The 14691-nt window shown below is 47.2% G+C and overlaps 6 protein-coding genes across 6 annotated transcripts; 4 read left to right on the top strand and 2 right to left on the bottom strand.

Moving 5' to 3' along the window:
• Positions 1 to 99: 99 nt before the first annotated feature.
• BT62DRAFT_923168 (uncharacterized protein) lies at positions 100 to 1894 on the top strand (the record flags this gene model as incomplete). Its single annotated transcript, XM_043184477.1, has 2 exons — positions 100 to 882; positions 1034 to 1894. Coding segments are annotated over 2 exons (1644 nt in total), but the record flags the coding sequence as incomplete, so codon positions are not given.
• A 285-nt stretch (positions 1895 to 2179) lies between these two features.
• Positions 2180 to 3203, top strand: BT62DRAFT_923167 (uncharacterized protein; the record flags this gene model as incomplete). The annotated part of the gene is given in 6 exon segments (XM_043184476.1): positions 2180 to 2466; positions 2599 to 2673; positions 2714 to 2735; positions 2755 to 2808; positions 2828 to 3064; positions 3105 to 3203. The coding sequence occupies 6 exon segments, from the start codon at positions 2180 to 2182 to the stop codon at positions 3201 to 3203; spliced, it is 774 nt and encodes a 257-aa protein (XP_043035268.1).
• Positions 3204 to 4647: 1444 nt separating this feature from the next.
• BT62DRAFT_1011352 (uncharacterized protein) lies at positions 4648 to 6301 on the top strand (the record flags this gene model as incomplete). Its single annotated transcript, XM_043177775.1, has 12 exons — positions 4648 to 4677; positions 4729 to 4803; positions 4856 to 4882; positions 4933 to 4974; positions 5026 to 5106; positions 5158 to 5358; positions 5416 to 5532; positions 5583 to 5698; positions 5736 to 5759; positions 5810 to 5855; positions 5892 to 5981; positions 6062 to 6301. 12 exons carry the CDS (start codon positions 4648 to 4650, stop codon positions 6299 to 6301), a joined length of 1089 nt encoding a protein of 362 aa, XP_043035267.1.
• Positions 6302 to 8707: 2406 nt separating this feature from the next.
• On the bottom strand, positions 8708 to 9890 carry BT62DRAFT_1079916 (uncharacterized protein; the record flags this gene model as incomplete). Its single annotated transcript, XM_043179542.1, has 6 exons — positions 8708 to 8847; positions 9210 to 9222; positions 9266 to 9403; positions 9461 to 9660; positions 9735 to 9795; positions 9852 to 9890. The coding sequence occupies 6 exons, from the start codon at positions 9888 to 9890 to the stop codon at positions 8708 to 8710; spliced, it is 591 nt and encodes a 196-aa protein (XP_043035266.1).
• Positions 9891 to 12556: 2666 nt separating this feature from the next.
• BT62DRAFT_472803 (NAD(P)-binding protein) lies at positions 12557 to 14017 on the bottom strand. Its single transcript, XM_043181075.1, has 5 exons — positions 13854 to 14017; positions 13771 to 13800; positions 13288 to 13720; positions 12952 to 13228; positions 12557 to 12902 (listed from the first exon to the last, which is right to left on the bottom strand). The coding sequence occupies exons 3-5, from the start codon at positions 13576 to 13578 to the stop codon at positions 12649 to 12651; spliced, it is 822 nt and encodes a 273-aa protein (XP_043035265.1). The 5' UTR covers positions 13579 to 13720; positions 13771 to 13800; positions 13854 to 14017; the 3' UTR covers positions 12557 to 12648.
• BT62DRAFT_472945 (uncharacterized protein) lies at positions 13596 to 14317 on the top strand. Its single transcript, XM_043181076.1, has 3 exons — positions 13596 to 13814; positions 13864 to 14245; positions 14304 to 14317. Exons 1-2 carry the CDS (start codon positions 13761 to 13763, stop codon positions 14179 to 14181), a joined length of 372 nt encoding a protein of 123 aa, XP_043035264.1. The 5' UTR covers positions 13596 to 13760; the 3' UTR covers positions 14182 to 14245; positions 14304 to 14317.
• Positions 14318 to 14691: the final 374 nt, after the last annotated feature.

Genomic DNA, 14691 nt, shown 5'->3' with positions numbered 1-14691 from the left:
GTTCGAAATCTCAAACAGCATGAGGGAACCCCTTCAGTTTCCATCCAGGAGTATGCTGTGCTCTATGAAATATTCATCCAATCAGCTTTATGTTATCAGGATATGACAGCAGCTCGTCTTCCTGCTACCTACAGTTCAAAATTGTTTCAGGCAGGAAGTGGTCAGAGTCATCAGACAAGAAAGCTAACGGAGTTGATCCCTAGTGAATATGTGGAACGATTGCTAGGAGATTTCAGTGAACAACTGGAGCGCCATTCAGATGGATGGGGGATCGGGCTCCGTTTTCTGCTTCAGTGGCAAGGGATTAAGGCATTGACAGTGCATGACCCAAGCAATGCAACCGAGCGAGAATACTTTCTGTGCCAGGACCATGTATTCAATGCTGACATGTTCAGTACTCCTGGTGATGATGTCTTTGTTGATGTTGCACTTGAGCTGTCTGTGAAGGAGGGAGCAGTTATGTGGCGCTCTGATGGCCATGCAGTTGCGCTACAGAGACTACTGCAAATGCATCGGACCGAAGCTGACAAGTGGACGCGTTTTGGTTACTACAATTACAAAAGGGATACATGTGCACACCTCACCTCCGTCGCAGGATGTCACATCACAACACATACCACACCGCTTGGACAATTCAATGCAACCTTTGTCCAGATGTACACAACCGATAAATGCCTCACCTATGACATGCGGGCAAGCAACAATGCCAAGTTTGTTACAGCAGTCAATCTGATGAAGAAGTCGAAGTACACATACAATGAGTTTCTTGGGAAACTCTATGGTGTCTTTGCAGATGCAGCATGGCATAATGATGTACATGCGCAGATTGAGGCACGAGTTCTGCTGGCTAATGCAGAAGATGTGTTCGCAGATGTGCCAGTTGTGAGTTTCTCAGATCTGGTGTATTGTGTTCCACGGCAAGACTGGTGGTGAGCCCATTTCTAGAAGCTATGTAGTAATGAGGATCAGGGCTAATAGTATCCACAGGCAATTTAAATCTGCCAGAGCTCTCGGATTTGTGACATTGATCCAGTGGCAGAATGAAGAGCACAACATGGACATGCAACACCGTTACTATCCAGTCATCCTGACATGTCTTGTTGCATTTATGGTGAATTCGCTTCATGCACGGCCAGAAGAGCGATCAGGACACAAGATGTTGATGCATGCCATCTGGCCGCGAACGTACTGGCAGGAAGATCATCACATGATCCTTCCATGCACGCGAAAGAGAGACAGGATGGATGAGCCAGGACCATATGCAGAGGGAGGACTCTGGTGGATTCCAAGCAGCATGATTGCATGGCCAACATGGAATGGAGGTGGTACAAGAATACCACGATGCGAGAGTGTCATCCAAGTGCCCAGTGAGGCAGGTTGGAATTTGTTGGGCATTAGAAAGACGCTGAATGAGTTCTGTTCTGAAGATAGTCGCATGAAGCAGCGACAATTGGTGGAACAGAAGCCAATGGGCCAGGTCATAGGGTGCACGAGGAAAGCCAAGAGTCAACCTGAGGAGCCAATGCTGAAGACAGAAAGGCTAGCTCGACAGATAGAAATGCCAGAAAAATCATATGACTATGGGCCCGATCTGCCACCAGAGGACCAGATATATGACAAACAATATCCGGGGCATGCTGGGACATTTCTGAATCAAGTACTACAGCAATATGTGTCTGACATGCTGCAGAAGGTTGGACAGGCGAAATGTGGATGGGAGCATTCTCCTCTGACACAGAATGAACGGCAGATGGTCGACATCCGTATCATGAAAGAAAATGATCTTGGAGGAGTGTTGACACATGCACGAATGCATGAAGGAACAGAGAGCCAGTGGGATTCACTGTTTGACAACATCTTCTGGACTCCGAATGAACTGAATGCGAGGAAATGATGGTCTGCATGGAGTAACTGGGGAAAGATGAAATCAATAAAGATGTGGGAAGGATTTGTGCATGATATGTCTTCTTCAAGACAAGTGGAAGACATGCGAAGAGCACTGAAAAGGGCATTTGATGAATTCCTGTAGTGTGTTTGGTCTGATAGCACATGGGTGTGTGTTTATGAGAAGTCGGGAGGGGAACTGATTAAACTGGAACGAGTTCGAAAAGAGGCTCTACCATGTTCAGCAGTCCACCTCATCCGGAATCCATGGATAGAGAACTGGAGATTTGATATTATGAGTGGCCACATGCCAGCATTGCAGAATGTTGAGGAATGGGGGGATAGGGAGGATGAAGAGGAAATCATGGCGATAATTGAGAGGGAAGAAAGAGAGAAGCAAAAGGAGATGGACATGCAGGAAAGAGAAGATCGCATTCTCCGAGAGTGCAGAGAAGAAGAGGACTCCTTGGAGGATGAAGCAGAGCCAGACATCAGGAGGCAAATAATGGATGAGAGGGAACCAATCACTATGGAAGGGAACCGAGGGATGCTGCTGGGAGAGCCCATTGTGTCGCCCAGTCGGTGTCGAAATTGACAAAGGGAGAAGGGGAGCAAAAAAAGATGTTGGAATACAATGTCAATGAAACACATATTCTGACCATTTCAAAGTATATTGACAAAAGATGTGATAGCAAATTGAACAAATTGTTACAGTGCTATTCTCACTCCGACAGATGAAAAGCAGCCTGCAAAGAAAATCGGTCATGTACCAAGGACTGCACACACTCTGTACGCAGATTCTAAAACAGCAGAATGGACATATTTCAAGAATTTGTAATGTACTGTGGACTGTACGTGCTACCTACGCAGTTTCTAAAATACAAGAATGGCCATATTTCGAGAATCGGTAATGTACTGCAGACTGTACGTGCTACCTATGCAGTTTCTAAAACACAAGAATGGACATATTTCGAGAACTGGTAATGTACCGCGGACTGTACACGCTACCTACGCAAATTCTAAAACACAAGAATGGTCATATTTCGAGAATCGGTCATGTACCGCGAAACAAATGTGCTCCCTATGCCCATGTCATGTGCAAATGGGCATAGACTTCATGTACCACGAAACAGACATGCCCCCTACCAAAGCACATGGACCATGCACAAGAGGGACCGCTGTGAGTTCGCAGTACCGGCCTGTGCATGGTCCATCCACAGAGCGAGGCGTCCATCGCATTTCGCAGTCCCACCACTGCTGTTCTGTGTACCGCTGTTGCTTTAAACCCTAACTTTGGGTTGCTTCTGAGGTTCTTCTGAGCAATTCATGTACCGCCTACCTATAAGTATGAATAATAAATGGTACGATTTCGTACCTTTCTTAATAACCATATCACCTCCTTGTGCTGCGGATTGCGTGATTGCTGATAAAGCGAAAATGATTGGTCTGCCAAAACCTCTCGTTTGCATCATCTGCTTATGAATCAGGTCCCTGAAGAGCTATAAAAGCGAAACAGGGTGAGAGATGGTGACCCCATCCCTCTGTTGGACCTTGATTCGCTTTACCAAGCATTCATACAAACCTCAACACTTTTGAGGTGAGTTTTGTTTTACTCATACTGTGCACCCCCAACGGCTCCGCCGAAGGGGGTGCACCGTCCTAACCAATGGCCAATCCATCTCTCATCTAGCGCAATAGATCGGAGTGAATTTCGTTCCATTCAAGTGTCTGTATCTATAGCAGCAAATTAAAATGCATCAAAAGGAGAAGACTTGTCACTGCCACAAATGTACCACGATCACAGATGCCACCCATGACTTAGATTAGGGAGAAAACCATCGAATGTCCTTTGAAGGAGTCGAAGAATGTATGAAAAAGTAAGTGTCCATATCAGAGAAGGATGTAGAAAGGACGGCCAGAGATCCGCGACAATATTGAAGTTTGACATCGAGACTCCGGAACAAGCCATTTGACGTGATGGTGATGGAAGAAATATTTGCAGAGCATTATAGCGTAGTTAGTGATTCTGTAACTGTTCTGACAAGGACAGCGAGCTTGCATTCCAAACACATCCAGACCACGCCATCAAATGAAGGGACTAGGATATCCTGATCCATTGTACCTATTCTCGTAGAAAGCAAACTAGAGAGATCAAAATTCTCCCATTGCCACACTGGTTCTGGGGAAACAGAGCATCATCATCGGTCTGTTTCATTAGGACAATTTAACAGTATAAGTTAGAGGTGACTGCGAACCAAGAATGAATGGGGAGCATTCTCAATAATCATAATATACCTTCATTTTGAAACATGGTTCATGAGAAATGGAAGTTCTGGCCATCGTCATAGTGGTCGTCTTGCAGCCCGACACGAGGAACCAACATCTGGGCATTTGACATTGCCTCAGGACTGCTGCTAAATTTTTTTTTCCCTGGATGCCATGTACGAAACATTTGGAACTCTGATAGCCAATTAGACCCAAGCAAACCTGCCAGTATTATTAGATGTAGATCCAGGTCGACGCATACAAAGTACGCTCAGTATCTATGCCCATATACCATCCCATTCTGGTCACACTGGGTGTCCAGTATTGTTTTCAAATATTATCGGTCTTGTCGGCAGTGCAAGCCTCTTTTCTTTGTCAGGCACTCCGTTCATTGTCCAAGGCATCCCATCCTGCCACTCCCCATTCCATTGTTCTGTCGCTGTCATAAAGAACATCGTTGTGAAATGCAGTTTAATCTCAACTGTCGCTTCTTCTATCATGTCATACATCTACAATCAGGGTCACTCGGTATGTGTGTATATTGATATGTGGGATTGGAACGCCCTCATCGTGAAATAGAATGACTGGCAAGTCCAAGCGCCACTCCCAAATTATGGAGTAGAGTGGACATCTCTCGCAAATCCGGATTTACTCGTGAGTGGCGTGGCATATATATGAATAGAAACCCTGAGAAACGATCTTCTAGATGGTAACCTATGGACCAGAACAACCAGTAAGAACGATCTGTAAGACCTCCGCGACGCTGATACTGACTGGACTTAGGACCCACGGAACATCATTCAGCTCATCACTCATGGGACGCGCGTAAGCCTCTAATCCGTTTTCCAGGGACCTATGCTCATGCCCTTAACTCAGGATCAACCTTGCGTTTCAGATTGTATAGCCAAGAAATTCACATTATACCAGCCCATCTACGTATGTCTCGAACAACCCCCCGTATGTTTCTCCTCTTTTTCTTCCATCCATTCTTAACGCACTGCCGGCCAGAAAATGAACTCCTGCCACAGCCTAAAAGCTTCCGGTCGCATAAAGTACACTTTTCCCAAACCCATGTTCGACCAGGCACTGTACAAAATCGACTTCGGGTGGGTTAGCATGCTGCAGGTCCTGCAGGGCGACCGGTCGTGGACTCCGGAGATGTATCCGATTGCACTGGTCGGAGTAGAGTGTATCGATGTCGTCTTTCATGTAGTGCCATCTCTTTCTTATCTTGATCCTCGCCAGAGCTGATGCACCGTATGGTAGGCTAGTGGGTACCTCCCGCAATACATTCGTATCCCCTTGATCTGCAAACATCATTCCGGGATGACTTTTTACGAGATCGCCCATAGCGTTTCTGCGGGGTATCGGGATATAATTGCTGTGAGGACCTCCTCTTTCTTTTTCGCTGTTGGTCGCCTGATTGGGTGCAGAGAGAAGCAGACAATATCTCGCCTAGTCGGACAGCGACGATGACACCGATCGTTATGAATGTGAATAATCTGAGATTGGGATCTTTGTATACGGAGGATCCGTCGAAGGCGAAGTGGTGGGCTCAGATTATCTTGACTGAGGCACCTCAGTAGTGACTATAGGGAGGTTTCATCGTCGTTTGTGAATTATGCTTAATATGCTATTGTTTTTAATGGTACCGTCATAGATTGTGCAGTGGCAAGGCGGCTGCCTTGAGTCGTCGATGGAAGAGCGTAAGTTGTGAGCGTCGATACCGGTCGCCGTTATAGTCCACCAAAGTAGACAACGAGCCTGAGGAGAAGACAGGCGATATTTGGAGAACAACATCCCCAACAAAGAATATACCTGTGACGCTATTGGTCTAAAATGGTGCCAGTTGTATCATTTTGGATGACCAGACTTATCTGCGACAATTCTCCACCTCTACTTTGAACTCTAGACCAACGGCACTAATCCATCTCCCCGAAGCACGATAAAGGTATGGAGAGAGGTCGGGTATTTGTTAGAAGAGAACGATGTCAATCCAAGAAAGAAAAGCGGCTTCGGGGGAGACACTTACGAACGCAGTCCGAAAGCAGAGGTGGGTAACGTAGGCGGAACTGCCGGTAAATATGAAAGTACCACCGATGCCCGGATACGTTATTATTCACTTTCAAAGGGTCCACCTCTTCATGGATAGCCGGAGGATTGGGAGTATGTGGGAATATCCATCGATAACAGCCTGTGTTATCACGTTAGTGGCTCCTATAGATAACGACGAGATCAGATTGAGGAATGACAATCGGCCTTCGCGGTAGTGTTGGAATTGAATGGTTCCCTGGATATATGACTGCAATGCCCAGATCCGTTTCGAGAAGACTAACCTCGCGGGAGATTCAATGTGAAAACTATTCCGTAATTGAAAGTAGATACTGGTTTGGTTAGGCAGTTAAAACAGACTCGGTGGTCGTGGTCCATGATAAGGAAGCTATGCCTGTCATGGAAACGGCCTATGCATAGAATGAATGAATATGGCCAGGTCGGTTACAGTGTACAAGACAGGAACCAAAAGTATGTCGGTGTATTCCACCTTTTTTTGTTTTCGAACCACGACACGATCACAGTATGGAAGGAAGAAAACACATGATCGAAATGCGGCTCCATCAATAAGGGATTAACGTACGTCTATTTAAAAAATGAAACACTAATACAATAATGGTGGCCACAGGGCTATGTGAACAACTCAGAGAGAACCTTGTAATTGAATAACCAGAGAAAGAGATCAATAAGAGGATGGACCATGACTAACCGGACGTTGGAAACGGATATTACTAGCCGTCTTTGAACATAATGAATCCGACCACGATGAGTTATACCTGAAACACCTTTTGGCATTCATGTTGCACCTGATAAGTTTAAATCATAGAAACCCAATCCGCAAGACTCACCATTTCTTGCAACAAGAATAGATGGGGCTAACGTCTATCGAAGAAACTATTAACTTGATGCGAAAAGAGATTATATTAATATGACAGAGCATTACTTGCAAAGGACTAATATGAAGAATAAAATTTCTACAATGGACAAATACATCAAATACACATCAAGAGACAGTGATTATATGGCTCCTGAAGTCTTTGATACAGAAAAAAAGGAGGACGAGCCCCGGCCCGATCCGAATCCTTGTTCGACCGCGGATCTACTAATTGCAGACACAAGCTATCCATCTCTTCATTTATTTCGATCCCAGATCTTTTCTTCTTCACAAAAGGTCCATGTACGGATTTCTGGGACGTATCTTTGCTGAGATCATAGCCGACCTTCTGCTTTTTTGTATTGCTGCGCAAGGACTGGACTCTCAAATGTGTTCGAAAACGACGTTCCCTGGGACCACTCGTGACGACCATATTCTCCTTTAGTGAGTCTGTTCGTACGATTTTCATCCGTTTAGACTTAGATTGGCATTAGTATCAACTCAGAGTAGCGGATGATATCTCCATCTTCTTCCGGGTCTCCTACCGCCAGAGTACAAGTAGATTCACCTTGAATCTCGACCAGACTCCAGCATGAGCCACCATTCACCCGCCCAGCACTTTGTCTCCCTCTTTCTGGATAGAAAGCAGTCTCTACACTTGGGTTAGACTAACAGTCACGGCGGATCGAGTTAAGTCCTTCAAATACAAACGAAGAAACTAAAACCACAATGTACTTGTACTTATTTTCTATATCTACTCCCCAGTGAGATCAACAACAGAGTTCCCATCAATCGGCTCAGGGCTGGTCAAGGTCATTAAACTTAGAGCTTCGGGCTCCAGCAACGGTGATAGAGATCAGTCTTCGTAGGTTGCCATCAAGACGATTCCAGTTAAGTAGATGGATTGATGAACTGAACGGACGGCAGAACTTTCCCGAGCTTGAAGCAAAGATCCGTTCGTTTGGCGATCACAAATATCACTCTTCATCGACATGACTCATTCCTTCACGGGCAAAGGTGCCTGAGAGTCACGCAGCCCAATTGATATTTCTCGAGCAAATGCACATGATCGAAATGGCGTGTCGTCATCAAGGGATTAACGTACATATTCAAGCGTTGCGGCCACAACGATATGCGAGAAAACCTTACCAGTGCGATTGAATAACCCAATGATTGGAGAGGAAGCGATCGATAAGAGGGCCGACATAGCTTGCCGAGGTCAGGGTCCATTTTGGGTTCGAAAGTGGCAGTCTTCATTGTCCTATGGTGTAAGAGCCTGAAATCGTAATAGGGGCAGTTACTTAGATATCCACGTGGAACCAACAAACAAAGAGCGCCGGCCCGAACTAGCCTTGTTCGACCTGCAACAAAGTCCTCTGGTTCTAATCGCTGTATTTTCTACATTCTGAGATAGCAGTCAATCTTCTGCTACAGAGACTGGACTCTCGAATATGTTCTAACGAGACCCTTCACGAGGGAGGTATGGTGTGACCGGTTTCGGTATATTTTTCAGGAGAAGACCATCTTTCTCTCCTCCGGCTTGTACATTCACCTCCCAGAGCGCGGTCACCACCCTCCACCTTGTGCCTCGTCTTCGATGATGGGAGCTAGAGAGTGGTTTCTACGCCCGGATTAGATGAGCAATGAAGGCGTCATCTCAGGATCGATTCGAGTTCCAACCGAAGCGCGTATATACCGGGAGGGATTTGAAGTATAGGTGGTCTTACCGGTTTTCTCTATGCGTCTGAGGGGAAAGATCGATGTTGCAGCCACTGACAACGGTCAGTTCGGGGTAATTAAACTTGGGACCGTGACGAATAGCCATCAGGTTGCCATAGAACTTTCACGAAAATAAATTGTCTAGATAGACCGGGGTAAATGTCTCAGGCCAAAGATCCATATTCCGTTAAGCTGCTGAGAGTATCGTTTCTCTTCCAGACACTGAGATGGATATCCAAGACGTTGACCCTCTTTGGACTGCCAGATAACCTGGTATAAATGCCACAACGGGTTATTCGGAGACGCTGCAATAAAAGGACGAGAATTTTCAGGAAATGACGGATATCGCCACATGAATCATGGCTTGGGCTCGACGCTCGCTCACTGATAAATCCAGAACGGCTCAAGAACGTACGGTCTAGCCCTTTCTTGGGCCGCCTGAGTGAGAAACCTTCAGAGTTTCACACTGACGAAAAGTGGAAAACATTCGTGTCCCAGAGACCTGCTCACCATCGACCAAGACGCCCCTTTCCCAACAGCGATCTCATTCCTCCGGGAGGTCATCATAACGACGAGATGCACAATATAGCCTGGCTCCCCGACGATATGCTTGGAATCGCAATGGTGTGCGTCTACCAGTTAGGGAGACGGCGTGACATGCCGTACAAATGATGTGAATTCTCGACAGGCGATCGTCAGAATGCGAAGACTCTCTAAGGATACTCCTACGAAAGCCCAGGTAATCTCCATCCCGACCAACCATGCATCTCCACAATTTTCAAGCCCGTGATCGCTCAAGTTCAGTTGGTATGAGCTCCGTAGAGCTTCCACGAGAACAGTAAAGCTGCGTTCACGTAAACGTCGTCCTAGTAGCGTTGGGGTGACTCGGGTGAGTACAGAGGGATGAGGCCGTGGTTATGATCCTATCCATCTCCCTCACCGAAAGCCTTGCCGCTAAAGTGGCATATCTGAGGTCTCTTGTAACAAGAAGACGAGCGAATCTATAAAAGAGCACATCAGCCAGAATCAAAGTAATAAGAGACTGCAGAGGACCCACTCCATCTACAGCACGTATTGACACATCACGCAGAAACATCATCAAATGCAATTAGAAAGCAGGGCTATCACATGTAACAAAGAGGAAGAAAGAGAACGTGCGGGCCGATAATCAAGAGACAAGAACGATCTTGCGAAAACACACAAGAATTTGCCAAACATCCCGTTTTGGCATTGTCCTCCCTGTCACTTGGGCAAATATTACTCATGCACCCACTGGACAATGTGGGTCGAACAGCGTTCGTTATCCCGTCGCAGCTGTTATCGCCGTCGTTATAGTGGCAATTACACTTGGATCTGTTTTGTGGTGAGTCGCATGTTCACTCAAGGCATGTGGATGTAGCATCTGACTCTTCAAATGATAGACGTAATGAATACATCGTGATACCAAGAACAACAGTGTTCTGTAAAGCCGCCGCGACATTTGACTTACGACCCCACGAAATGTCATTCCGCTCATCCATGCATGAGCTTCTAATCCGTTTTTAAAGATGCCCTCACCTTTGCATCCCATAAACTCTCGCTCTATCAGCCCATCTCGAGCCATGTCTTCCCCCCCCCCTCCCCTCTTTACCACCACCAATAAAGCATAAACGCCAGGCGCTGTACGAATCGACTAGTTGTGGACGTGGACACATCGAGTCGGTCGCCCGTCATAGCCCGACAACGACACCCAAGAGAATAGCAGACTTTCAGACTCTGTCTCGAAGCAGAGATAAGATACCGTATCTCCCATGGATACCGTAGCGCACCAACGATGCTGGCGTCCACTTGGACTGAAGATTAGGCGTATGTGGGAATTTTTGACATTCTTCTTCAAGCTTGTGAATTGCGATGGGATCGGACGGGACACTTATTTCTTTCGACACTGGTAACAATTGATTTCTATCATATGACTGCTAGCCACGGAAACCATGCCGTAAGTGGATGCTTCCCTCGGTGGTCCGTGATAAAGAAGTTGTGTCTTCCACACACGGTCTAGTGAATAAATCAGGTGCCAGGACAGAGAAGAATCCTTCGCTACACTCGTTGAAAAAGAAGGTAGCACGAGTAGAATAATCCCACTTGAGCCGAAACCACAGTCCATATAGGCGGGCGGATCTTGTTCATGAAGCATAGTTTCGAACTACGAAAAGTAGGCTCACATCAACACCGAGAAGGAGATCTACGTATATTCTATTTAAAGAAAGTTCTATTATTGTGCAAGAGAACCTTGCGACTGTATGAATCATAGAGAAAACGACCAAGCCTAGCGAGAGTCTACCTCCGCCACAATGTCTGAAACGAAATCGGGTGCAGAAAAGACATGCGGTGATTAGCGCTCTGAATTCTGAACAAGTTAGCGTGCACGCTGATTCAATTATTGTACCCGAGTATAGATGATTAATTACCGGCGTGAGATCGAAATTGGGGGTTAGTTTCATAGATCTGATTTATTGGGGTAAGCAGTTCCATAGACCTATGGGCAAAGGGAGTATCCTAAGCCGCTGAATCCACCTTCTCATTGTTCGCCTATTCTCATTGCGCTCCGAATTTATTCCCGCCATTAAAATAAGACGATCGGCCAGATTTCGTCTCCTTCCCATATGATTGTACCAGCTTGGTATTGAGAAAACCGGGCAAGGTACTCACGAACAGGCCGGCATACTCGTTTCCCTCTCACCATTATTATTGTTATTATTTCGCAGCGGGAATGAGCCATACACGGGATCTTGGTATCCTAGCCTCGGCCTTCTTCTCTCGCGAAGTCCAAAGCATTTTTGCGAAAGCAGCCGATCCAGACCCCCCAATTGCAATCAATCTCAGGGCACTGCTGGAGGAAATGAAATAGTCCAGAGGGGGCCCGCCCACTGGGCGCTCACACTATAGTACCCACTCTCGGCTTTCCAGCTTTACATCTATGTCATCAATCAACTCAGTCAGGGTCGGCGCTGAGCATTAATCTTTGGAGGGGGCTGCGACGATCTCTAGCGACAGTGATGGCTCGTTGCTATCAAGGAACCCACATTTCTATGCTCGATGGAGAGTGTAACGAACGGAGCGGGGTCCTTTTCAATACAAATGATAAGTGATAATCGATAATGGCCAAGGGAACCGCCTCATCGTTGATCAGAAGACCTTTGTCTTCGTGCCCGTCCCGGCTCTGACTTCTATAGGAACACAGCCATCTGCGAATGGTATATGAGTAGACACAACTATCATTGCTACCACGATCATCCCTTGTGTGCTTCTACCGGGCTTTTCTACTAGGATACGCCTGAACATGAGGGGAATGAGTTGAACACGACTTGACTTACGGGCACCATTATTGAAGACCTATGCAGGCCATCCCCAATAGGAAACCTCTATTGAGTAGCCGGCAGTTGTAGATCCAAAGACGCGATGTGTGCTCAGAAGTATCTAGAATCGAAGCGGTGCAAACGATGAGAAGATGAGAAGAATCATGGATGCATCATGGAGGATCGTAGGATTGGGAATGTTGGCAAAAAAAAAAGGTATCCCCGATGCTTAGATCACTTTCTTTGAGGCTATAGACGAGATGGATATCCGATACTTGTCGACCCTCCCCTAACATCAGGTTCCGATTTCTGGAAAGGAGGCAAACCACGTTCATATATCATTGGGAAGGGAAGAGGGAAGACGTAGCCATTGGGAATGATTCGCAAGGTGTCTGTGTCTGACTCGAACCTTGCTCGACGTTTACCGAAAAAAGTCACGGTGTTTCTACTCGATAACGGTCTGCCTCATGAGAATGCACACCAACGAAAAGCAGGATAAAAGAATGAAATCAAATTGCATTACTCCCCACTCAACGTCTGGCCTCCATCGACCAAAACGCTGCTCCCAACCATGAACCCATTCCTCGGCGAGCTCATCATAACAATGAGGTCGCCAATTTCCCCCGCCTCTCCAAACCGGCCAAGAGGGCACCCGTCGATGATGCGCTTCGCAGCTTCGGGCGTGGCGGCAGGGTGCGAAGCGAGGCCCTCGGTGTAGATGTAGCCCGGTAGGATGGCGTTGATGCGGATGCCGTTCGAGGCGTGGTCTTGGGCTGCAACGAATTAATTAGTAGAGAAGGGCGGTAGGGGCGAAGAGTGTACCGGCAGCTTTCGTCAACCCATTTGCTGCGTATTTGGTGTGAGTGTAGGCACCTCCGTCGGGTAGGGCGATCACTGCTGCTGCGGCGCTGAGCACGACGATGCTCCCACGCTCAGCAGGGCGCTTGGGAGACATGATCGGCGTGACGAGCCGTTCTTGTTTCTCCATGACGCTGATTTGCTCCCGCACGAGCCAGAAGATACCGTTGATGTTCGTTTGCTGGATGGCGACCCAGTCTTCGGTTGATATGGAGGAGAATTTCGCCTTGGTTCCCATCATCTGGACAAAAACATCAAGGCCCCGGGTTTTTAGATAAGAGAGGAGAGGAGGGAACCCACCCCGCCGACGTTCGCACAATAATCGACTCGTCCAAAATGATCTACGGCGGTCTTCATAAGGTTCTTGACGGACTCTTCGATGCTTATATCGGTAAGGACGACGAGGATGTCGAGATCCGTGTTCTCGGCTATGGCTTTGCATTCGAGCGCAGTGGCGTGCAGAGGAGCGGGTGTGCGCCCTGCGAGGACGAGGCCGCGTACGCCGGATTCGGCAAAGGAGAGTGCGGTGGCTTTGCCGATGCCTTGGCCGGCGCCGGTGACGAGTGCGACGCCGGATGTGTAGAGTTTCATGAGTGATGGGAGGGGATAGAAGGGATGTGGTGAGCGGGATTATATGGATTATGGCGAGGGCGGGGTAAGACAGCGGTAGAGTCGGCGCAGATCGTATATAATCATGTGTGATTGCGTTCAACTCGTATCCCGGCGTGTGTACCTAGCCATTGGTTAGCGGTCACTCGGAGGGTACTTTGCAGATGCACTCACCATCGTCCCGTCCCCTCTCGTCGAGGATTCAATTATCGAAGCTGGTGAGCGGTCATATTCATAATGAACGAACCCATAATTACCTTCATTTTGGTAACGGTATCCACGACGCTTGCAATTCTCCCCTCCTCGTGTGCGTTTCACCGGTACAAACTCGGTGTCCAGCAGGCAGATTTAGATTTAGATTTAGAGTTCACAAGGGCAAAAGAGTACGAATGGAACGTTGGTCTTATTTGGCAAGGTGCTTCGTCTGAGATTCGGAGTTACCCGGTCCTTTTCTCCTTTTGCTTTCAGCGTCATCGAGTCCGATGCGCGTCTTCTGTTTGGGTGCTATCACAAATTAGCAAATCGTTTTCTCTGTGGAACAATTCATCTCATATTTTCCTCAAGACGAGTCTCTGGCTCTCCTAACCCGCGGCGAGTAATCCCAAGTTTTGTCGCACTCGTCAAATTCATACCATCTCTCTCTCTCCACGTACATATGCTTTGGATCGCGATCTTGAACGAGACTGCATATTAATGAAAATGCACAGACCCGCTCCCCACTGGCACCGGTGTTACGAAACATGTTTACGATCGTAGCACCGTTCCATCGGGTTAGTTTCGTCCCGGTCGTTGGCTCTTCCACCCGCTCGCTCCGTTCACGTTTTCGATCATCAAGCTGTGAATCTACGCAGCCTCCCATCTTCATTACGGCATCGCATCCTTTTTGTCCTCGCGCGATGTCTTTTTTATCGTTTTAAAAAAGTAAGCTTTTTTTCTCCTTTTCATTATGATTAACCCTTTGTTCTAATGAAAATCGTCCACGCGTTTTACGATCAACATCAACTTTACTGTCTCGTTTCAATCGCACATACGGAGAGGTGATGATCGCTCTATGCTCCCCCTCCCCCCTCGGCCTCCATAATTAAACGCCCATCC

This window comes from Guyanagaster necrorhizus (assembly GCF_019112545.1).
Source record: "Guyanagaster necrorhizus MCA 3950 unplaced genomic scaffold BT62scaffold_35, whole genome shotgun sequence".
Taxonomy (NCBI): domain Eukaryota; kingdom Fungi; phylum Basidiomycota; class Agaricomycetes; order Agaricales; family Physalacriaceae; genus Guyanagaster; species Guyanagaster necrorhizus.
Note: the sequence above shows the minus strand (reverse complement) of the source record. Positions and strands in the feature narration are given on the sequence as shown.